At 31.1% G+C, this 26,033-nt stretch overlaps 1 protein-coding gene across 1 annotated transcript; it reads right to left on the reverse strand.

Moving 5' to 3' along the window:
- Window positions 1–25,991, reverse strand: LOC129222934 (selenoprotein N-like). The gene is made up of 8 exons (XM_054857495.1): window positions 25,821–25,991; window positions 20,722–20,838; window positions 8,773–9,110; window positions 7,533–7,681; window positions 6,539–6,750; window positions 4,788–4,997; window positions 3,302–3,474; window positions 1–88 (listed from the first exon to the last, which is right to left on the reverse strand). The coding sequence occupies exons 1-8, from the start codon at window positions 25,989–25,991 to the stop codon at window positions 1–3; spliced, it is 1,458 nt and encodes a 485-aa protein (XP_054713470.1).
- Window positions 25,992–26,033: the final 42 nt, after the last annotated feature.

Raw genomic sequence — 26,033 nt, forward strand, 5'->3', positions numbered from 1 at the left:
TTAAAATTCATTATCTCTTACAACGTTACCAGTTTTTAGCCCAACTTCAAGAAAATTTTGATAATTGAAGTCAACAGGATCACTAAACCTAAAAAACATAAAAAGAAAAATTAATTTTTAAGAAATAGCAAAAGTTGAATTTATAATTGTTATTTATGAAAAAAAGAAAAATATTTTACTGCATTTCTGTTTCAGCAAAGTTGCTTTAAATCAAATTGAAATCATTTTGAATGAAAATTTAAAAACAGAACATTAGAACTTTAAAGATAAAAATGTTGGTTTCCTGGCAAAAAACTTAAGTTCATAAAAAAAAAATCGAGGACTTATCGCAACGAGTTAAGACTTTAAAGTTAGTTGTTTCACAATGTAAACCAACTAATTATACCACATAAAAGTTACATGAATAAGTTACTGCAAGAATTAGAATTCTGTAAAATAATTTCTGATTTTTCAGAGCACATTGAAAGTTGAAATTTAACAAGTCTCAAGGAGTTTTGGATTGAGAAACTTTTGCTTGCATACTGTCCACAAATAAACAAAACTGTATCCAGGAAAGTTGCCATTCTGTGCTCGAACACATAGCAGAAAATTTTTTTCTATTTAAAAGGATTCACAATTAAAGTGGTATTTAAAATGAAGTTAGATCATTATAGTAGAAGCTTGGTATCCCTTGAACTTGCTCATCATTTTTGGTACATGCCTTCAAACATGATTATACAGTGAAACCTCTCTGAGCGGCCACCCTTCCATTCCGAAACATTTTGGCCATTCAGAGAGGGTGGCCGCTTTAAAGGGTTTTTGTTACAGTTGAATATAATTACTTTAATACATAATCTAGGCAAGTACAACACATTAAAGGAAGTTTAAGACATTTCTAAGGGAGAAATAGTATTTTATTTGATTATTATTTACCAGTACATTTTTTGAAGAAAGGATACAATTTGTGACTAAGTTTTTACTGTTCTCCAACAATAGGGAAGTTGCAACCTATTAAATGTTCATATTTTGACTATTGGATATTGTTAATTGACCCTCAAAACTAAAAAATTCACCATCGCCGAGTTTTAAAACACCATGATTGATTTTTAATGAATTTTTAAAAATCCAAGCGCAAAAGTGTGCTCTTCTGAAACGTCACGAGCTTACGTCACAGGGCACTAATGGGCAGCCTTCCGCCGAAGATCCCTTGTTTTCACTGTGGACATTCTGAGCAAGCTGATATTCTTATTTTTTAGAATTCAACAATCCTTTTTAACACTATGGAGGCCGGATTCGTTAAAGCACAATCTAATAATCTTCCTCGAGTAACATCAATGATGGTATTCGAATATTTCCGATAGGATGAAAGGTTTAATGTTCCAGAAACGCGAGGAGTTAAATGCGAGGAGGTAAGCCTTATGTTTCGTCTTCAAAGCCAACTGCATGTCCTTCGGCTTCTCCCGCGGCGGAAAAGCGCATGAAGTTACTTCCTGTGCCATTTGACGTCACAATCGCTTGAACTTTAAAAATTAATTAAAAAAAAACTATTTAACGTATCGCAAAATTTTTTTCACCTATGATGTTCATACATGTTACTCTATCATATAAAAATAAAATTGAAAAACCGAAAACTTCTCTATTGTTTTCAAATTCATTTCTCAGTTAAAAACGTAAATCTCTAGCCAATTTATTTGTCACTGCATCCGAATTTCCGATGGCTATCTATTTGCCCCAAAATCACTTCAGTTAAAAGTTTAGCTTGCTGACAATTACAAAACATATTCGTAAATTGATCATCTGAGGTTGAATTGGTATCTTAAAAGGCACAAAAATTTATTTGTTTTTTTTTGTTTTCAAAATGTCCACCAAATCCTTGTTATTAATCTTTTATGATGCATATTTAATTGTTAACCATGCAAACTACTCTTTAAATGCAACCTAGGTTTTTCTTTTTGACAAAAATAAGTTAACTATTCGGCTTTGATTATAGCATTCGGCCAAATCACTATTTGTTGCATCACTACCTTTCACTCCATTCTAACTAGTAGCATAAAGTCTCCAATTATAGCCCATAGCCTAAAGTTAAGTTTTTTAGACCTATTCCTATGGAGAAAAAATTTCAGGAGAAGCCTCCGACTCCCTTTAGTTATCAAAGATAACTTAAACTGTCTTCAATTTTGAAAAAATTTTTGTAAAGGAACTCCATTATCAAAAGTTGGCTGAAAGTGATTTCTACTGTAAATTTGAAATTTTCCTGAATCCCCCTCCCCTGACCCACACTGACTCTCTTCTCCTAACATCACCAAAAATTGATTACAACTGCGTTTTTAAGGCTTCAATTTTGAAAAATTTCCAAGGAGTATTGATAGATCTAACACGCTTTTCATCCTTCCTTTGACGACACAAAGGATATTCTTCCTTTAGAGCAATGAATTGCACATACAGTTTTCATATTAAAATAATCTTTCTTTTTAAAAGTTCACCTGATTGTTTTTCCTGTGAAAAGCCTTGATATAAAGCAGTTTCAATATTTATAAGTTTTAATCATCTAACCGAACATGCCACACACACATTATTTTCATCTTTTAATTTTAGCGCTGATTTTTGGCTGGGGGCTTAGCAGAACTGTCATTTCAAAGGTTTCTATAGGGGGGAGGGGGGCGTAATGGTACATATTCAATAAATATCATAGGAAGAAAGCAACAAATGCATAAACAAATGTATGTTCAATATGTTCATGAAATAGGAAGGGGGGGGGAGAGGGCTAATTCTCCAAATCTGTGGCTTAGCCCCCCTTCTGGAGACAAAAGTCTAACTCCGCCCATGTTTGTGACGGGCCTCAAAATTTCTGTGCACGCCCCTGCTCCCATCCCCCTGTGTTCTCTGCTTGAGAAAAGTGTATTCCTTCACAGCATGACTTGTATCTTTGTAACACTGTAAAAAATTTCTATGGCTTTTTTTTGGAAGTATATATAATTTTTTCAAATTGTTGTTTCAAAACATTTTATCATATCTTCACTAAAAGGTTTCCTGATTACAGCAAAAAGATAGTTTGTATTTTAATCAATGTCAGTCTTTTGTTGTACTAAATTTTATATTTCATGACATTCAAAATTACACTACATAAGATTCCTTCAAAAAAAAAAAAAAAAAAAAAGCTTTTTAGTTATATTTAGCTTTTTTTTTTCAATTTTCTAAAAATTATATTAATTGGGGGTTTTAGATTATTCATGGATGTTATTGGAAAAAATATATTTCAATAAAAATAAATTTTTCAAATACATTTCTTTAGAAAATATGCATACAAAAGAGAAGTACTTACATAGTAAAAAATGATTGGGAATCTTGATTAATATCAATCAAATTATTGGCATTGGCATGATGAATAAGACTGCCATTGGGGTGAAAAATTACAGACTCAACAGGGAACTCATAAGTATCCAGACAAGTGCTCGCAAGCTTAGAAGTTCTGGGATCAGAATGATGAACGTATTCCTAAATAAAAATTTAATACAAATAATATCAGATTGCAAAAAAAAAAAAAAAAAAGTCATTTGTTCATTTATATCATTTTTATGAACAATGCTTTTTTTTGCAGATTGCTTTAGCATTACAATAACCCTTCATAATATCTTTTATTCATATACATCTCACTTTTCCTTGGCCACTCGAAAAAGTAAAGGTTACAATGATTAAGATCATTGAAATAGAAAAAAAAAATCATATTTATCAGGAAATCTTTTCTTTTCAGACATTCATTACAATGGATATTTTCTATTCATTTAAATTTGTTGCTTTTTTAAGTGCAACTCTTAAAATTTTTATTCCACCAAAAAACAGTAAAAGATCTCAAATTAATTTTTACCCTAAAAATCTCTACATAGTATAAAATTAAGTCTCCAAAAAGCGTTTGTTTGTGTGAATGCACAAAACTCGAGAACTACCCGGCTGATTTTGCTGAAACTTTCACAGTATCTTTCTTTTAGCATTGGAAAGGTTTGCAGACTGGTTTGAAAAAATTTAACGAGTAGTTCTTTTTTTATTCCAATTGCGGCCCAATTTTCACACAAAATCCCAAATATGGGGGTAAAAAATTATTTGCACATATCAATATTGCATATTGTTGAAAAGGGTAGAGTTTTTGCGAAAACTATTCTTTATAGCTACTGGTGAAGTTTTGAATGATTTTTTTTGTGTGCAATTTCTTTAATGCAGTCCCTATCTACCGCACAAAAACAGGTTTGGATGTAGGGGAAAGGAAAACACATGTCAACTCAATCATGGGGACATTTTTTCTCTGAGAAAGCAATAATATTTTTTGAGAAATTAAGAAATGAAAAAAAAAAAAAAAAAATGTTCAAATGTGCCCCCTTTCCTCTAGAAGAAACTTTTTTTACAATTGTTTTGACATAAAAAGAAAAATATAACAGGATGTGCAACTAGAAAGATGAAACTTTCATTTTTTTGGGATGCCCTAGTGTACATACAGTGCACATGAAAATATACCCAATTAGTGCATAATTTGTCATTGAAAATATCATAGAGCATAGTTTGATTAAGAATATACATAGAAAACGAATTTTTGTGTGATTACAAACGCAAAATAATAAAACTAACAACTTCATTGGTATAATTAATCAAAATAAACTATACACCTAAATAGTGCACAACTTGCCATCAAAAGATATCACAAAGCATAACATGATTAAGAAAATAAATAAAAAATGAATATTTGATCAGACATATTAGAATAATAAAGCTGACAATTTTGTTGGTATAACAGTGACTTTACCAAGACAGTTACATACCTCAAGCTCAGCAACAAGTGACCAAAAACTAATAAAGTGAGCTTGTAAAAGATTTATTATAGGCGGACTTGCAAGTGCAGTTTCTCGCAAAGTCCGCCCTGATCCTCAGCAGGATTGATCATCCAGATTTCCCCACAAAATTATGCCATGAACTAATTTTGATTCATTCATGGCAATTTGGAAAGCTTCAATTATATTGTAGTATTTCACCTAAAAGAGACATGATCAAAATACATTAAAAGGTCATCTAGAAAAGGGTTGAGGGGGAGGGGTGTAATGCATTAAATAAAAAAAGCAACATGTTGGGAACAATATGAAATATTAAGCAAAAAAAAAAAAAAAAACTGTTGTTTACTTATTACAAGTATTTTTGAACTATAAATAGTGAAAAACTAAAAAATAAATAAATAAAAATAAAATAAAGCACATACACAGAACAATAATACTTTGCATACATAAACTTAGAATGCATAAACCAAAAGTAGTACACATCTCTCCTTTTTCTGCCTTCTTCCATTTTTCATTAGAAAATTTTAAGTAGAAAATATTTTTGTAGAATCAAAGTTTTACGAAGAAAAACAATATCCAACCAAACACTTCTTTAGTTTATTAAAATCTGATTCCCAATGCATTACTATTTCATTTTCACATTTATTTCACAACTTACAAGTCTAAAATATAATGTGAGATTAATTTTAGAAACAAAAATAAAATCCCAGAAGGGTAGAACCTCAGGAAAATTTTCAAAACTATAACTCTAAACACGCAATTTTACACTATGTTCAATTATGCTTGGAAAAGAATGCTCCTGTAAATTTTTTTGAAACTGTAGGCTCTAAAAATTCACTTTAGTACAAACTTTGGCGATTTAGGGGGAGCAGCTCAAAGTTCCTCCCTCGGAAAATTTTCAAAACTGAAATCTTGAAAATGTGATTGCAGGTCAGCATTTGTATAGACCCCTTCACAATTGTTGACAGTCTTTTTTAGACATGTGTCTTTAAAAATGATTGAAAACAATAGAAACCAGAGATGCTAAAATGAAGCATTGTTGGAAGAGATGTTTCTTCCTGGAGTATGACATCTGTTTACTATTTTACAAGCAACATAAAGTAACATAATTTATTTCTCATAGTTGGTCGAGTGTCAACAATAATGTGAGATGGGCTAACGTTAGAGTGTGGGAGCTCAAGGATTCTCAGCTAGTAACCAGGCAAATTTTCGCAATTTACATTTCCTGACCCCTAGAATAAGCTAAGTTAGCAAATATTCGATTATTCAATGAAGAGGAGGAAGCAATGAAAATTAACATTCTACACCACCAAAATTGCGATTTTAGCACAGAAATTTGTATTTCAATTTTGATTTTGTCAGACTGTATCAAAAAATTAAAACTGGCACAATCTGGTGGATTTCCCCTAAGGCAGGATGGAAACACACAATTTTTGTGATTGAACGAATGTTGCGTGAATTAGCTTAAATTTTCCAACTTTTTTTTAAATTAGAGGGTATTTTATCCTTAACAGAAGATATTTTAATTTTAAAATTCAAATTTTTAGAAAATTAATATTGCAAGAGAACAGTGGACAATTAATATCACTGTATTTCATAAAGAAATAAATGTTGAAATTTAATTTAGGAATAAATTACATTGCAACTTGAAAACCTACAGTTTTTAAAACTCTTATTCAATTGTTCTGATAAATGAAAACAATACATTGAAAATAATTGTATTCATAAAACCAATACATTACTTTTTTAAATGGGTAAAATTCTAATTCTAAGATGTGTAAAGCTTCATCAACAGCAATTTCCTTTTCCCATTTGATTGTTGATATATTTTGGTCAGCTCCTTTTTTGTTATCAGAAGCAGCAGATATGGCAGAAGATATCAGAGCCATTTGAGGAATATGTCCTATGTCAACTTCCATATTCTCCTGTTTAGGACCATTAAGCCATTCCATGTCTAAGGAGATAAATATTAAAATGTAACAAACACAAAAACATGTTACTTTAAACAAAACAATTCCTGCATTTTGGAATAATACAAAACTAGAGGTTTGAAACTACATATTTTGGTTTTAAATCATTAAGGAGGACATCCCATATAAGTATCACAGCATGCTTTTCAGGGTTTTGATCTTTTTAAAAATGAAAATTTTAAAATTAAACTTGAAATAAAAGAGAAAAAAGAAAAAAGGGATTACGTTTTTGTAAAGAGGCTGAATTAATCTAATCATTTAACCCCTTCATTGCTATGGCTACTCATATGCTCTGTGTCTTGCTAGTCACTGTGTGATGGCGAAAGCCAAGTGCAATATATTCTTCCAATTGGGCAGATTGTCAGATTCTGGTCTCTGATATTGTCTTACAAAAATATTGTAAGTTTATTAAATTTGACAGTTAAAAAAATTTACCGAGAAACTAAACAACAAGGTTTTATAACAAGTATCTAAAAAGTGAAAGAGATGATGGAAGCAAAAACTCTCTCTCATTCTCAGGGTTGGAAAAAAATCATGATTTAAAAAAAATAAAATAAAATCAGATTTTTTTAATTTTAAACTTTAACAAAACGAAAGAATATTTGAAGAAACATTCATTTCTTTTCTTCTTAAATTATTACAAAACCTGAGAACCCAAGTTTTAATAAGATTTTCAAACTCAATGCTCAAATCAAATATGAGATTTTTTTTCAGTTTTTTTTAATAGAAGAAATTAAACCTAGTTGAAAAGAGTACTGAAACATACCCACGTTTAATCGTTTATTTGGCACTTCCATGTGAAAAAATTTAACTACAGAAGCATCTTTATTGATGATTATTCGTCCATTAAATTGTGATGGTGTAAACCAGAAAGGATGAAGAGGTGGTTGGTTCAACTGAAATTCTGCATGTACCCTTGAAGAAACAAGATTTTAAGCAAAAAATAGGTACAATATGTTAAACAAGCATGAAAATTATTACAACATTTAACAAATACAGTATAACTCGATTCAACGATTGTCAAGGGACTGGAAAAAGTTATCGTCAAATCGAGGAACATAGACATTCAATGCAGTCAAATCTGGGCCAGTGAAATATATCATTAAATTGAGGAAATCATTAAATCGAAGTGATAGTGTACATTCATTTCCAAAATAAATAAATGCATTCCCCCCCCCCCCCAAAAAAAAAAAAAAAACAAAATATCAGATCAATAAAAGTTGACAGTTAATCAGTTTTCATATTCAATCAATAAAGTAAATAAATTTAATTCCATTCATACTTCAAATGTATGATGATAGAGATGGATAGATTTGCTGATCAGAGCAGCATAGCTAGTTTCTGCTACCCAGGCTGGTTCCTCTACTTGAGGCATAATTAAGACATTAAACCATCGAAAATTATTGAACTTCGATTGAAAACTTTATTTAAGGAAAAAGAATTAATTTAATTTGTATTCTTTTTACAAAAAGAGGGAGGAGGGGGAAGTTAGGTTTCAGGTCAGAACTTTTTAAAAATTTACTTTTAAAACTCCAATTTTTGGTAATGTTAGGTGAAAGAATGGTTTGGGTTCTTTCAATTTTTCTTTGAAACTGAAGTCAGTTTTTGCTTTTGGTGACGTAAGGAGGTCAGTCGCTTCCATAAAATATTTGCCAAATTTGAAGTTTTAAAAAGACGTAATTGTGCGGAGAAGGACATTGTTACTACTAGAGTAGACGTATGACGATAATATGTAAGTAAGCAGAAGGCTCTGTTTCATTTCATCATTATAATATGCAAATCTGGAAATATACTCTTCTTTTACACGCCTGCACATAAATGTTACTTTGACAAACCAAAATTAGACTAACTCAACTTTTACCAGAGATTCAATGAAAATATTCGGTTACATACTGATGTCTGGTAATGTTCACTAGCTAATGTCAACATTTTCCAGATTTCAGACTTTCACAATGACATATATAACACTAATCAAAGTTTGGGCATAGAGAAATATCTTATCTTACCTAAATATTATGTCATAAAAATCTCCAGTGAAAGCTCTCAAAACAGCTACCGTTCCTTGAGGACCAAAACGACCCCAAAGAAAAGGTTGAGGATGGAAAAGACTGAGAAGGGCAAACAATATGTGAAACTTTTCCTCCACAATTGGCGGAAAGTACCTTTCACTTGACAATGGAGTTGAATATTTTGAAAGTTTTGGTTCAATTATCCACCAAGACATGCCAGGTTCTTCAACGTTCTTGCTCAAAAGGAATAATTTGAAGCTCTGGGCTCCAAAAGCATGACTTTTCTTAAAAGGCTTAGTCCAATTTATTAATCCAGTTAATGGTCCTAATTCATTCTGATAGGAAGATAAACAACATACATGTTCAAAAAACTTTGACAAAAAGTAAGTTTCAAATTTTATTACAGAAAGCTTGTTACTTAGACAAGTATACTTTGAAACATTTAAAAAAAAGATATATATATATATATATATGTATATTAGGGTGGTCCTTATTTTTGAAGTTGTAGATATTTTATGCGATGCCCCCTCAATTTGTTCCATTAATGCAAAATTTTAAGTCAATCCATGAATATTAACACACGTTCCTAGGGCCCCCTTTTTTGAGTTTCGAAGAAAAAATTGAGGATTTTCTCATTTTTATGTAAAAATAATTCTAACGTTTTATATTTAAAGTAATTTTGAACCTCAATAGGTGCTGCTACTTCCAGACCGACCATTCTCTCACCTTCATTCTGTAAAATTTAACATATTACAGAGGATACATTTACACCAATGGCCTTGGGTCAAGCGTACTGCTCATCTGCGTTTGTTCGAACCAAGCAGCAGGGGAACGTTTCCTCCCACCAAGATAGACACAAGGGATCCTATATTCTATTAATGAATGGTCTAGGCCATTAATGAATGATCTTTGACAGGAACAAATTGCCTCCTCGAGGCTTTGGGGGTGTTGATTTACAAAATTCCGTGTGTATGTAATAGGTGTGGCAAATACAGTCACAAGGTTTCAATGCTATAAATATAAGTAATTGCAATTATATTTTAATTTGCTGTTCTTTAGTTATAAACATACCTAAATGCTTATACAATTTTTAATTCTTAAAATATAAATTTCGAAAAATCCTCAATTACTCCTAACATAAAAAATATACTGTATTTTCCATAGCTAAAATATAAATTTAAAAAAAATATCCAGATCAGAACAATGTAGAAATCTATATTTTAAATTAATTTTCTTCTACTTCAGTACATAGTCCTTAATTATCATCAAATTCTTGCGATTCACAAGATTTAGAAACCGAAATGGATATCTATCCTAAACTGTTGAACTTTTGTTTTCTACAGCTGGTCTACCTCAATGCAAAAAAGCTTGACAACTATTGATATTTGCTCGCCTTTCATCACTGTTAGACAAATGCCATATTAGGGATAAAGATGTTTTTCATTTATTTACAGCCTATATAGATGCAGTAAATTTGAATCTAAATGAGCTAGTGATCAATGGTACATTCCTTAAGAGAGCAAGAGAAAATCTTCGAGAGGTAAAATTAAATTTCATGAATTTAAATTTAGACTTTGTAACTATTCACTGGGATACAAAGCTACATCCAGATGTAACTGGAAAAAGAATGCCGACAGGATTACCGTGATAGCTTCAGGTCCTAATATTGAACAGCGACACGGAATTCCTTAGATAATTCTTCAGTTGCTTATGATATCTTATATGATAGCTCTTTATTACTAACTGTTCTAGCTGTAATGTTTGATAAAACGACTTGCAATACCAATGAATTGTGCATGCAATTTTTTAGAGCAAAAACTGAACGGTTTATCATTACATTTGGGATTGCCATCATCATGCATTTGAAATCGTACTGCAGAGTGTGTCCTTAAAGAAGTTCTTGCCTTTCTTGGTTCTAAATCGGATATTCAATTATTTAAGCGCTTCAAAATTTTGTGGAAAGATCTCCATCATTCAGAATTTATAACATTTCAATCAAGTACATATACCACTTAAATTCTAAAAGACGAAGTTGATGACATATTATTTATTGTTCATAAAAAGCGGAATTGAGAAAGATTACAGATAATTCTCATAACTTGTAATAATATTCCCTGGTGAATTTCCTCCTACAGAGATATGTTTTCGGCAACCTGGAGCTTATCCCAGAGCCACATAGGTGGCAAAAGGAATGTTTGTTTACAAATATTTATATTTAGGAAACAATTTAAATTGACCTTACATGAAAAGAAAGCCCTTCAATACTGTTTTACAAAGCTGTTTTACAAATAAATGCTGTATGAAGATATGGTTTTTCGCAGCAGCCCAATTGAAGCTCCTTTGAATAATATATGTCTGAAAAAATAGCGGCGTACAAAATGATGACAAACATGCAGCAGAAGCAGTGATTGGAAAATTCATAAATCAGTTATGGTATTTAGGGGATAAACTAGTAGCTTTGTCCGTATTGGATGAAGGAATTAACTTTGAAGATAGGAAAAGACTAGTCCAAAAAATGCTTGTGATAAAGAAGACGTGTCTGATGACTGTTTAATAAATTTAAGATAACAGTAGATAATTTGGAATACTTTCTTAGTAAAGATCTTCCTCTTTATAGAGTCAATAAAATTGTTTGATAAGTTACAAATACTAAAAGATTTTTTCTTATTTGATTCTGATTCATGGCAAAATGAAGGAAACTCTTTAAAGGGAAGAAAGATCGTTAAAATACTGAAAATTGTGAATGATACAACTGAAAGAGGAGCACAATTTATCGAAGAATTTTGCAACTAATTAACCGAACATGAGTCACAAAAGCATTACATTTAAACAAACAATTTATTTTACAGACCATCCAAGACTATCGGAAAAAAATACACACTATCGAGACACATTGAGGCGTACGATTAAGGAAAATTTCTAAAGTATTATTTCATTCTTATTCAACGTAAAATCTTTAGATGATATAAAGTAATTATAAAGATTAATTTTCGTGCTACCTCACTGTAAAAATATTTTGCAAACCTAAGGAGAAACGATGTACTGAGTCTGAAGTAAAATTTCGAAGATTTGTGGGAAAATTATCAAAAGTGTTAAAGTTCAATGGCCTAGGGGCGCACGTGTTATTACTGACCGATCGAGTTAAAATTTTGCACACGTTAATTTTTATTATAGTGTCACAAAACTAGGGGGCGTCACTTATTGAATTCCAAATTTCTTTTTGCATATAAATAAGAACCACCCTAATATATATATATATATATATATATATATATATATATATATATATCATACACACTTGAGGAGAACATGCTGCTTCATATTTTAAAAAACACATATCAAGAAATTAATCTTACTTATAAAAGATCAAAAGTAATAAATTTTCAATACAATTCATTATATTTACTCTTTTAAATAAAAAAAGGGAATTTAAAGTAAAGTTTTTTTTTTTTTTTTGCAATTCTGCAGACAGGTTTACTTCCATTCAAGAATATGAGTTAAATGAATTGTGTTTTATTCATCAAAAATTACAAATCATCAGCAATCAAAGTCATTTTTTATTGCTTCTACATGATCTGAAAACCCGAAATGTGAGGCTCAAGCTTAAACCACGTGCTTATCAGACTTTGAAGTGGCTTTAAAAAAAATCAGGATACAATATTTAAAAAAAATCTAGGACATGAACCAGAACACTTTTAATAGTTTTAAATGTTTGTAGTGGACAAAAATAAATATTGAACTTGATATAACTTGATAAAACTTGATATTATCTCCACATATCAATACAAGTCACATGTATATCTTTGTACTTCATTATTTCATATTCTAATCTAGTTTACTGGTGTATTTTTTTTTTAATGGGAAACATTTACATAATAAAAGATCCAATGCATTATGATAAAAAACAAAACTGACAGACTCCATTTACACAGCAGTATTACTAGTATAACTACTCTAAAAGAATTTCGGATATACAACTGCAAAAAAAATTATTCTTTTTTTTTATTTTATTGGAAGTTTGTATTTCAAATATACCTATTGGAATTTACATGCATAATGATGCCCCTCGGCAAACATTCAGTTTTGTAAAATATACTGCAGCAGTATGAACTTAAATTAAAATTTATAACATTAAAATTTAGTTAATAATAATAAAAAAAAGCAACAGTTTACACTTGAGGTGAAAAATAAATTAGTTATTTAAATAAAAACTAAAAAACATTTATACAAGATAGCAAATATAAAATTAAGCTATCAACTTTAAAATAGTATTGAAACATTTATTAACTGCAAAAAAGACTGAAATATCTACCACAGCACGTAACTTTTGGTGACACACTTGTTCAATGTCGAAAATCTCTTCAGAGCGTTTACATACATATTATTGCCCTTATTAAAATTAAATTTAAGTATTATATATTTAGTTTAAGAATTTCTGAAAATTGCTCCAATTGACAAATCAAAAATTTACAAAATGAGTCTGATTCAGATGGAAAGTAATTTCCAGTGAAGAACATGTTCAGTTTATTAAAATGTGATTTCTAACCTATTAATAGGTTTTCTGTTATTTCATTCTAATATTAGTTGGTTAAAAAAATGGCATGGAAATAAAAAGGTGGCTCCCAACTGTGAACTTACATGAATAATTTGGATTTCTGCCCCTGAAAACCTTAACTCAAGCATTAAGATTTGACGTCTCCAGTGTGGAAGAAAACTGGGGGGAGGGGGGGGGGAGAATAATGCCAGTCAAATGCAGCAAATTTCAGACAAACATTGAAAACTATTAAAAGTGTTCCAATTTTTTTCCTGAATTTTAAAAGGCAGGGCTGTGCTTAGGGGTAGGGCTCGACCGATGGCATTTTTTGGCCGATGGGCCGATGCCGATTGTTGGCCGATTGTTCAAAGATGGCCGATGGCCGATGGCCGATTGTTTTCCTCCAAATGGCCGATTGCCGATGGCCGATGGCCGATGCCGTTGGCCGATGGCAAAAAAAAAAAAAAAAAAAAATCAAACAGAAATAAATTGATAAAATTGTCAGGGATTTAAAAGATCGTTGATTCATTTCACTTTACTTCCGTTCTACGAATAAGGAATTGTAATCACAAAAAAAAAAAAAAATCAGATTTTGACCTAAATTTCTATTTTACGATCACCCAATTTAAACTTCACAAGTTTTTTCGGCACATCTGCTGTACATGCATATGTACCTAAGAACATATAGATGACCGAAATATCCATTTTGAACGCCTCCTCAGTTAATTATCGCAAATTCTCTAGTGATGTCTTCATGCGCGTAAACTTGCGTCACTCAAAAACTTTATGAAATAGTAAGTTGAAAACTCATATGTACGTATTATGATCTAAAAGTTAGAGGACAAGTTGTATAAAACCTTACCCTGAATAGTTCACATTACCGAAGCACATCGATCTACAAAGTAGTCACCTATATATATACAAATTGAACATATAACTAAGATTTCAGAAAAAGATTGTAATGATGTATGGATTTAGGAACACTAAACATAGTTAAAAAACATTAAACTATGTTGTTTAATCATTCCCCCCCCCAAAAAAAAATAATAATAATAATAAAACAATGAAACCTTCAACAAATTACGCAATTAAAGTGGAAAGATTGCACGTAGACATTTTTTAGTCATCAAATTAAACAAAAAAGGTAACAGATAAATTACAATATTAAATCATAATAGGAATATTTTTATACTTATTTAAAATTTATGAATAGAAAATTTTGCATTTTTCAGAAAACTAAAACAGTGACATAAATTTTGCTGAAAAAGAAAAAGCCATGAAAAGAGCGAGGTTCTTTAAACGCAGCTACAATAAACAAACTCAATATTTACACCAAGTTAATAACTGAATACATATACTACTTGATCTGTTGTTTGCACACATAATATTAAACAATTTGATTGTTTAATATTTTATGAAGCTTTACAAACATGTTCAAATTAAATTGTTCAATATAACAATAATTTTCTGAAATTTAAAAAATTACATAATAGAAAATCCTTGAAACTTTTCCATAAGAAACGAAAATAAGTTATTCATTGATTTTATATAAATACATTAAAATAGTTACTTACGACAGAAAAAAAATCGATCGCAAAAAAGATGGCGCATTACAAAATGGGGGGGGGGGGGGGGGGGGGGTCACCCTCTGATTTTGCAGTAACTCACACTTCGGCCCCAACCTCGGCCTAATTTTTTTTTAGTACAGAACCGCTAAAACCAACGCATTGGAAGAGTTTCTGAATCTATTTCAGCACTTCCGAAGAAAAAAATTCAAAAGTCTCTTCGATTTCCGAATAATGTCACCATTCAAAACGTCTTTAATCAATTTCTAAAATTAATGCTCTAAGTTCTTTCTAAACAATAGATAAAGATTTTGAAAAAAATCTCTAATTTTATGAATGGTGTTAGTTTTAAACAACTCAAAAGTACAACTAGAGTTTAATTTCAAAAATTGAGGGAGTGGGAGGAGGGACGCGCAATTCAAAAAATAGTCGTAAAAAATAGAGTTCAAAATAATCATAAACATTGAGCAGAAAAACCCTTTCAAAACTTGCACCCGAGTTTGTTTTGATGTTCAGTGGCGGATTTAAAATATAGCAAATGTTGCAATTGCGCGAGAGGCACCATAACCATAGTGGCACCGTGGAGTTAGAAAAATGCTTGTGATAAATGTTTTACAACTTCTGTGATAGGGAAATAGGTCCCCAAAATCTATTTCGACGGGCCCCAAACTTGTAACTCCGCCGAATCGATACAGAAAAGACTGCATTACTGTGATTTATATTACAAATTATCAAAAATACCCGGCGTTGCCTGAGTCAGTCATAATTGCGAGAAACAATCGCTACTTTCTTTCGTATTCTGTTTTAACTGAAAGAACTCAAAACACATCGCTTTGACGTGATTAAAAATCGAGCTTTTTCCTTACCCATAAAATAAAATAGCACTGAAACTTTCACCGTTTGTTATTTTTGGTACTGGGAATGTTTATAGACCAGTTCGAAAAAAATCCGATCGATAGTTCCTTTTTTATTCCAATTTAAGTCACAATCCATTGGATAAATACGAATAAAATTATCGGCTGCAGAAATTAATTCGCGTGAAAGATCTTATTGATAAGAAGTTAACTGTTGCTATTTTTCTTGAATTTGAACAAATAAATTCTTTCTTTATTGTTTTATGGCTTTTCATGCAACGGGGGGATTTAAAACTTTTTCTATTTGATATTTTTAGCGATTGATTAATCTTGCAAACTGCGTTAGTACAAAATTTGAGTATAGTCACGGCTTCACTTGATACCTGGACCGATTATTATGAAAATTGCTATATATGTGTATTTTTCCACGGAGAAGGTGCATAATATGCTCATTGAAGCCACTCACCACCAGGTGGCACTGCAGAGTAGCAACTTCTGCCCCGGTCAACCGATTGTCATGAAAATCAGTATAATGATGTATTTTTTTGTTGGCGCAGCCAAACGCGCGTCGGGTACAGCTAGTTTGTGTATAAAGATGAAGATACAACTCCTAAGAAAGCAATAAATGTCATGCTTGCTCCGGAGAAGCCTTGATTCAAAATTTTCATTGTGATTACTTTTAATATTGCTGTTGTTAGGCAACGAATTTTCCTAACAATGGGTTTTATATTTAATCATAACATGGGGAAATTACATGAAATTTAATGTTTTCCACCATAACTTTTTAAAACTAAGTTTTAAAGGAATAAATTATAGCCTAAAATGCTCCCTGATGATGTAGCTATCTATGTTGAAAAAATGGTAAAAACCTGTCCAGTAGTTTTGAAGTTTACCCCGGACATCCCCACAGAAGTAGCCATTTATGTATATAGATATCGAAAAATTAAGAATTACCGTCGGCTCAACCGGAATCTAACAAAATGACACAAAAACCGGTTTTGCAATCTCATATTTGTTTCCAAGGTGTCCAATTCGGCAATATATTACCAAATGATCGTCAGTCTGAGACGCTATATTAGTTTTGCATTGAAATAAGTAATTAATAGCCACAAAAAATGAGTAAACAGGCTTTTCAGAACACCCGATCGAAAACAAAAAGGGAAGTGCACAACTGGAAGTGCACACCCCACATGCGAAAATTATCCTTCTATAGCTTAGGATTTTTGAGTTATGACTTATGAGAGGTACATACGTACATCCAGCAGCAAGGAACAACGCAATAATAAACTTGTTTGGTACTTGAATGCAGTATTAAAAACTCTTTCAGGGGTGACTAAAATAGAAATTCATACTGAAATTTAGTAAACAATTTTATATGAAAACAACCTTTACTTTGTATTAAAAAGTAAAACATCAAAGGTCCTTTTTTTTTTCAAAAACATCGGCCAGTTCCATCGGCTTTTCGATGTTTTTAAGGCCGATGGGCCGATGTTTCCTGCAATTTAGCATCGGCCGCCGATGCCGATGGATAAATTGTTGAACAATCGGCGCCGATGCATCGGCCAGGCCGATGCATCGGTCGAGTCCTACTTAGGGGGTGGCAAACTGTCCAGCCACACAGGGCCACTAAAATATTACAAGATAATAAAATATTTCTATATGACATAGTGCCACTTATTAGTGTTTGCGATTGTATTCTGAAAAGATAAAAGAGATAGAAGATTTGTCTTTTTATGTATTTTTAAAATTTATTTTCAGTGTTTTACTTTCAAGAGAAATTTCTAACTTTTAACTTTTATTGAGAAAATTGTAAATTATCATGCAATAAATTCCTTTAGTGTCATGGATTTTTGTTGATCATTTTGCAACGTTTGATATTTTTCATCGCGTGTGCCGTTTGCTTCTATAACTGCTAGAAGTAAAAGTAACTGAAAAAGCAAATAAAGGACAAAAATTTCCAATCTTTTTCTGAATGTTGTTCTGAAGTTAGATTTCAATTTCGTACTTCATACCCCTCCCCTTGGGGGAGGGGCTGAAACTAACGAAGTTTGGGGATACGAGGTTTTATTTCATAAATTACACCTCTTTCGGATTCAAAACTTTTCTTTGCAACCATATTTTGTGTCATATTTTTTAACATTAATTTTTTACTCACTTATAAAAATCTCAAACTAACTCATACAGCATGAAAAGCTTTCTTCCTTAATTGATTATTCAAAAAATAAATAAAACAAAGTTCAGCCAATATTTTTTCCTGCGACATATCTTCCTAGAAGGGGTGTAAAGAAACAAATTTCTTACAAGTCAAATGATGAGTCAATTCACGATGCAGAGAGAAATTATCGCATAATTTTTTCAACGCTCTTCTTGATCAAGCTATTTTGTCCACTGAGGAACACTTTTAACAAATAAATCTTCAAGAAGAAATTTGGATTCTTTGCAATATTCCAGCATTAAAAACTTTGGAAGAGCATGACTTAATAACTTGGCATTGGAATTAGACAATGTGAATGGAACTAATTTATGCACAGAGTTAAAAGTTCTTTTAAATTTCATTCCAGAAACTTAAACTTCAATGCTTAAATATTTGTTTGAAAACAGTTTCCAAGATGCTTTACCAAATGTTGTAATTGCTTTTATCCTCAGAGCTTAAATTAATTAAAACATATTTAAGATCAACTATGACTAAAGCTCATCTTAAATGCTCTAGCACTAATATCGATTAAAAATACTACTTAGAAAAGATAATCTTCAGTAGTATGTTTTTTTTTTTATATGTATATCTTAATTTACTTGTCTGTAGATTTTTTTTTCTCCAAAATAAATGTTTGTTTTCGGCAAATTTTGTTGCATCTGTTTCTTTTTATTTTCTTAAAATTCACATAATATAGCAATTGTATAATAATATGTCAAAATAATTGACGATTTTCATGTGCTTAGGTTAGTGCCTGTTGTAGTGTGCGATAATGAAATGTGTTATGTTTTAGGAGAAACTAAACTTATAACAAAAATGAACAAAAATGATTATTTATCGACTATTAAAACAAATTTCGCACAGGGCCACAAAACTCTAAGCATGCCCCTGTTAAAAAATAAACAACAATTGTGAAGCCAAAGAGTTTAGATTTATCCTTGGAACCACCTGAATGCATTTCAGCAGAATCAAAAATTGGTGGCATGGCACAAATTTTGAGAAAATGCATTGTTTTTTGGAAAAAGAAGTTATTTTTAATGCAGAATTGACACTAATATGTTTCAGTTGGGAAAGAAATAAAGCAAATATACATTTAAAAAAAAGTGAAATACCAAGAAAAGAAATTTTTTATCAGGAAAACTAAGAACTTTGCGTATGTCTATCTTTTTCATTTTAAATAGAAATTTAGCACCACGAGGAAAAAATAATTATTTGGAATTAAAAAAACACTGCACTTGAACATTTTCATGTTTTTGAATACCAGATTTCAAACATTCTAAATGCTAAAAATCAAAGTAGTGCACATTTCTTCTTCCTCTGCCATCTTCTATTTAATCCGTAGACAGTTGTTCACCATTGAGTTTTCAATGGTTTTGTACATTTCGATCCTCAAACATGAGTTTCCCATCTCTAAAAAAGTATAGGATAATTTTTACGCCACAAAAACATTCCTAACTATATCTCTATCCAACAATCTTCCCAATCAATATGGTTGAAAAATTAATTTCAATAACAATATAATACACACAGAGAAAAGATTAAATTTTTATAACTTCATCCATAGATTATTGTCTGGAAGATGAGGTATATAGTGCCGAATCATTGATTTTCTTGTGCAGGGGAAAAAACATTAAACTGTTGCCCTTACCCATCATTTTCCAAGTTCTTATACTAAATTTTCATGAGAAGAAGAAGAAAAAAAAAAAAACACATGGAAATAGGGAAAGTTTTCCACCCTATAAAGTTGCTATCTAGGGCAAGTGCACGAGCTCGCTCCCCCCTCAGCCTAGGAAATAAGTGGTATTGCATTGTTGTTTGCGAGTCAAAACCTATGAAAGATGATACAATGTAATACATTGCGTTGAAAACTTTGCGATCCCAAAAAAATAATAATAAAAATTGAACACCTTTGAAAAATGACTGACAAAACTAGACCTTGATGCAGGGAACTTAATGGTTTTACATGACTATTTTCAATAATAAACAGCATGCAAATGGTTATAATTTCTTTAATGGTAAAAATTTAATTTTTTGAAAATTTCATACCCTAAATATTCCTTTATTTGTAGAACCATCCATCTGAAACAGTTCACTTATTTTATCAAAAATAAGTGATGAACGTTTGTAACTGAAGTTATTGTTAAAAACTTTTTAAATGCATACATTAATATTACACTTCTTAAAAGTTGTTTGTTTTCTTGCTGAAAATGTAATTTAGCAAATGTCATAAAACTGCTCCTCAATTTTACAGAACTGCTTCTCAACATCAGAATTTGAAAAGCAGTACTGCTCCTCAAAATGAAATACTTATTTCTCACACTGTCCCCCTAACTCCAACGCTAATAGTACATGAATATATTAAAATGTAATGCTGAGAAAATACAACTCAGAACTAAAAAAGACAAAAGTAAAAGAATTTTAGATGATTTAACTTGCATTTTACCATGCTTGAAATTAAAATAAAAAACTGAAGATAAGCAAAGTTTTTATTTTGTTTTTAACCCTACACTTTATTTTAATTTTTAAACTTGTGCCTTAGCTTTAAGTCTTTTTTGGAGCTAAATCAAGCTTTATGATTTAATGCTTTATTCTACGAGTGTTTTTGGGTTTTTAAAATCTATTTTGCCCACCACTAAAAAAAAAAAAAAATCTTCTGCTAGGGTCACTAGATGTCTGCAAGAGATGAAAGATCATTAATATTTTTTTTTTTTTGAAGTTTTAGGTTTTAAGAGATGTAGGGCAGATTACAAATTTGTTGCTTCTTTTAATACTTAAATTAAATAATAATAATAATAATACCTCAGGGATTGCTGCAACATTCTTTTTCATTGAACTTAATATCAAAGGTTGAAAGCTTGTTTCAATACTGATGATCTGCTCTCCCAATTTTACAGGAATATTAGGAAATTTTTGTACCTGCAATGTATATACAAATGTAAAGAATAAGCAAAATGCATACATAAATTTCAATGAAAGCTAGCACATTCAGAACACAATTCTCTATGAGATGGAACGGTAATGATTTTATAAGATGCTATAAAATGAGTGGTTTTAATTAGGAACATTGTCATAATGATTAGAACACGAGAGCTATTAAATAAACTGTCATATAAATATATTTACATAGAAAGTTATTAAGTAAACCCATACCTCATTTGAGTTCAGGGTGGCGAGAGGAACTGCGAAAAAAAGTTCCCTGACTTTTCCCTGATTAAGTTCACCAAATTTCCCTGATTTACGTTACCAATAATAATGGTTTTCTTTCCTTGCTCTAATTGAAATCCATTGTATTTTTGCATAAAATGCAGTATTTTAAACGTTTTAAGTTGTGTAAAGTTGTTAAAATAAAGATATATTTTTAAAAGATGCTACTTTTTTAATAAAATGGTTTAAAAATGACAATTTTATTGGGGGGGGGGGACCTACAAGACAGTATATTGAATTTTTGTACACTGGAAAGATTATAGAAAATTAAAAAAAATAAATACTTTACTTCCAGAAACCACTTAGCATAAGAATTTTAAGAAATTATTAAAATTACTCTTAAAAATATATGTGTATTTATGATAGAACTAAAAAGTAATTGAAATTATTTTGAACTATGTTTTCAAACAGTATAATTATTGTTGCAAGAATAACAAGTAATAGTGAAAGAATAGAAGTAATGTAGTTATTCTTATATAACTAATTGACATATTTATGCAAAACAGATGAAACCATTTGACATCCATTCATAGGGAGCTTTTCTCTAATCAAGAACATAGGTTTTAATGAATGAATACAGCATTTTAACAATAAAAAAATAAAGATATTTACTTAAGTACACAAGCTAATTCTATTTCAAATGATTTCAGTATGTAACGAAAAAAAAAAAAAAAATCTTAGATTGCTTTTGTAACAAACAACTTTGAAATGCAAGGAAAACAAAAGCAATTAGTTAATATCAAAATATATAAAAGAAGAACACAACTTGGTTATAAAATTAAAAAATTACTTAAGTCTGAAGAAAAGAAAACCTTTATAAACTGCGGTGACCACAAATAGAATAACGGCAAAAAGACAAAGTTTTTTTAATTAAAAGTTCAATTTTAGCAACTAAATTAAAACCCGAAGAAGTAATAACTTTTGAGCTTTTATAGTATTAATTTAAAAATCAAAGATTTCTTCTTGAAATCGTGATTAAAGTACTTAATTACTTCGAGACAATGGAATAAAGGCAAAGGAGCTAAGGCATTAATGAATGCTTCCTCTTTGCCTGTATGGTTGTTTATTTTACGTAGCATTGAAAGCGTAAAAGGAAATTTCAAGCTACGTAAAATAAACAATCTAACAGACACAGAAGCAATCTTAGGAAGTTCATCTTCTGGTTAATAAGTAAGGTTCAATAATTTGACTTTGAGGAAAAAAGATGCACAAATTTGCGGCAGTGTATAATCGCACCTTATTAATTTTACTTTTTTTAAACTGATAATTGGCGGAAAATGCTTAGGGAATTAGATTACTCAATTTTGTAAAGCAAAAAAAAATTTTTTACTTCATAAAATTAATTTTCCCTGATTTTTTGTTATTTTTTCAAAATTCCCTGATATTTCCCTGATTAATAAAGTTCCCTGACTTTTCCCTGATCTCCCTGATTTCCCTGATCTGTCGCCACCCTGGAGTTTCTATAAATTAAGTTATAATTTAAATGTAAAAAATTAAGTAATTAAGAAAATTATAGCTTCATAATGTGTAAGTTTTAATTAAGAATTCGGAAATTATTTCTCTTCAGAATTTCAAAATAGTTGCTGATTTGTTCTTAAAGCCATAATACAGTTCAGATAACATTTTGATACTACATGACATTTTCATTAATATTATGGTTTTGCAAAGAAACTACTATGTGTTTTCTTTTCATTTTGTATTTTTATAGGCTGAAAAATAAATATATTAATTAGCAAATAACTTCTTGGTTCAAAATGGTTGTTTTACAATTTTTTATTTTTTGAAATATTAATTATTGATTCCATCAAGGAAGAATTAATGGACGAATCGCGATATTACGTCCACTTGAGTTCGAAACCAGTGAGTTAAATGTGCTCTCCAGTATTATTCTTTAGCTAACAGAAACGTTTTTATTCAAATATGCTTTGTGTTCTTTTTAAATAACTAAAAAGAAAAATCTTTATGTCTTGAGAAGTCAACAAAAAATAATGCATGAAATAGTGAAATTAATCCCCCCCCCCCGAAATCCGCTACTGATTTCAAGCGAATCTAGTAAGGTTCTTCTGCCTTTTTGTAATGGAAGTTTGGTAAGACCTCATTTGGATTACAGTCAGACCTCGATATAAGGTCACCCGCTTATAAGGTCACCCCGCATATAAGATCGCCCTGCATATAAGGTCACCCTGCATATAAGGTCACTTTTCTAAAGTCTCGGCTCACTGAATAGGAATTCTATGTTACGTATTTATTGGATATATGGTCAGGTCATAATACATTAATCGCTTATAAAGTCACTTTTGTCAGATTTCTTTGAATGATTTCAGTGCCTAACAGATTCACTTCCAAGAATTTACTGCAATATACGATCCTTAAAAAGTAAAAGACGTTTTTCCTAGTAACATAGCATGTAGTCCACAGAATGCAGTAGCAAGTGAGTATTATGACAGTGATAGAGTTGAGCCCTGCTATAGCGAACACGGGACATAATGATCCCCCAGTTGTAGCGAAAATTTTAAATGGTCCCAACTGAAGCCCTATGCCATTAATGTATTTTCAAATGCTTGTAATGATCCCTAAACGCTAGAGGATTGACTATAGGGGCATTCCACGGTATTTTTGACATTTATGTAGAGTCCGTAATGTGACCTTTTTCTCATAACTTTTTAATTTACTGTTTGATTTGCAAATTATTTTAATTTGAGCTGGTGTGTTGGTAGGAAAAGATCAAAATAAAATAATATGCTAATCGAACAGTAAATTAAAAACTTATGGCAAAAAAGGTCACGTTACGGACTCTACATAAATGTCAAAAATACCTTGGAATGCCCCTATAGTGATCCAGAAATTTTTAGCACTTTTAGCATTTTTTAGCACTTTTCCCAGTTACATTCCTTGACAATGTTTCCACGGGTAAACACCATCTTTTGCAATAGTTACCCCCTTTTTCATCAGAATACCCCAGTCCAAACTATATTCCTCACCTATTATTCTTCTGATAATATTGTGAACTTCACACTGACAATAGCTAAATGCCTGCATAAATCTCTCCCCCCCCCCTTTGATCAGGTGCCCCGAGTACAATAACTTACAGTAGATACGCCACATTGGTATAATTGCCGCGCCCTGAAAGGAGAAAGAGTTGGTCAAAAAAATTTAGAAGTTCAGAAATGCCACATTGCCATAAACGCAGCACATAAAAATGATGAGCAACTCCTCAATATTGATGATGTTAATATATCAGAGTAGAAAATACCCATTAAAAAGAAAAAAAAAAAAGAAAAACAGTACCCATTTGCTTGTGGCTCTATCCTTAACAACTTTCAAAACTGTGAAGAAATAATAAAATATAAATTTAAATTGATTTCCGATTTTTCTCCAAAAATCGGAAATGTTTTGCCCATCTAAGGTTTTGCCTTGTTTTTTTTGCAAATATCTCTTTGCAAGGAAAGAAAATGAAATTTTATAAATTTTATAATTATGTTTACGATTTAGAAAGAACAATAATCATATTTATGCATGAAAAAAGTCGGTTTCTGCGATTATTTTTGAAGTGGTCTGTTTTTGTGAATTTCTGCTATCTGTCCCTTTTTTTTGTACTAATGTACAGTGTACAGGTTTTTCATTTTTATTTTTGCTTCCTTATGTTCCTTATAAGGTTTTACATTGCATTTCTGTTTAAATAGAGCTCTATTTCACTTCTAATCATCTATACAAAAAATTGGCAAATGGGAAATTTTCGGCTTTTCCACACTTTGAACAGTCGGCCATTTACTTTAATTGAAGCTTCTAATTGACGAGTAAACAATATATAACTACATCAGAATGTGCCAGATTCTATTTCTTAGTTGATTCGTTAAAACAGTAGGACTGAAGTCGGGGCAACAGAAAGAAAAGTCAACCATAAACTCTGCAATGGCAAAAAAGTCACTTGCAAAAATGTAACTTTTAAACACTCAGACGACGCGGCGTTCCTTCCAGAAATTACTATAGTCAGTCAATGAAAAGCTCAGGATCCACTTGTTTCCTTTTCAAATTCAAACATGCAGAAAATTATCGTGCGGCATTGTAAAAATAAGAATCAATGCACAATTAGAAGTGCTATACTAAAGAAAGAGAAAGTAGGAAAAAAAAAGGGGAAAAAGTAGGAACATAAGGAGAGAGCTGTAAAAAGTAGGTAAAATAGGAACTCTTCGGGGTCTGTATGTATAGCCTGTAACAAAGGAGAGTCAGTGGGGACATGATGCAGTTGGTTAAATTTATCAAAATGAAAGACGCATTGAATTTTTGCACAGAAAGCAGGATGAGGGGTGATTGTTTAAAGCTATTCAAATATCAGGCTAACCTGGAAATTAGGAAAAAATTAGTGCTTTAGTAGGGTAATGGGCACTTAGAACAGCTTATCGGAAAGCGGTAATGAACAAGGGGTGAATAGCCTTAAGATAGCCATTGAACTTCATTTGAGACTAATAAACTGACTAGAACCAGCGTAGCTGGGCCCAAAGCCTGTTGCTGGTTGTCACATTTGTTGTAATTGTATTCTTCAAATCAAGACAATCTAGAAGAAATCAGGACATCTGAGAGTCCTATATAAAAGAGAACTTACCTTTCAAATCAGTACATGAATAAAGAAAAAATAAACAAAATAAAAACAAACAAACCATAAAGCAGAAAACGTTTTTCATTTCGTTACCTACTTCAGGATTTTTATCAGCATCAGAATTTGTTGGCGACACATACTGAAAAAGTTTGTAATCTTCCTGTATTTTCGCAAATTCGGCTATGTCCAAATTCCCATCTTTGTTCTTATCTAACAGTTGAAATATATCACCAACCTGAGGTGTAACATCTCGTACATACCCTGACATTTCATTTTCTAAAACAGTAGAAAAATACCAGGAAACGAAACT

Source organism: Uloborus diversus, chromosome 5, assembly GCF_026930045.1.
Source record: "Uloborus diversus isolate 005 chromosome 5, Udiv.v.3.1, whole genome shotgun sequence".
In the NCBI taxonomy this organism is placed as follows: domain Eukaryota; kingdom Metazoa; phylum Arthropoda; class Arachnida; order Araneae; family Uloboridae; genus Uloborus; species Uloborus diversus.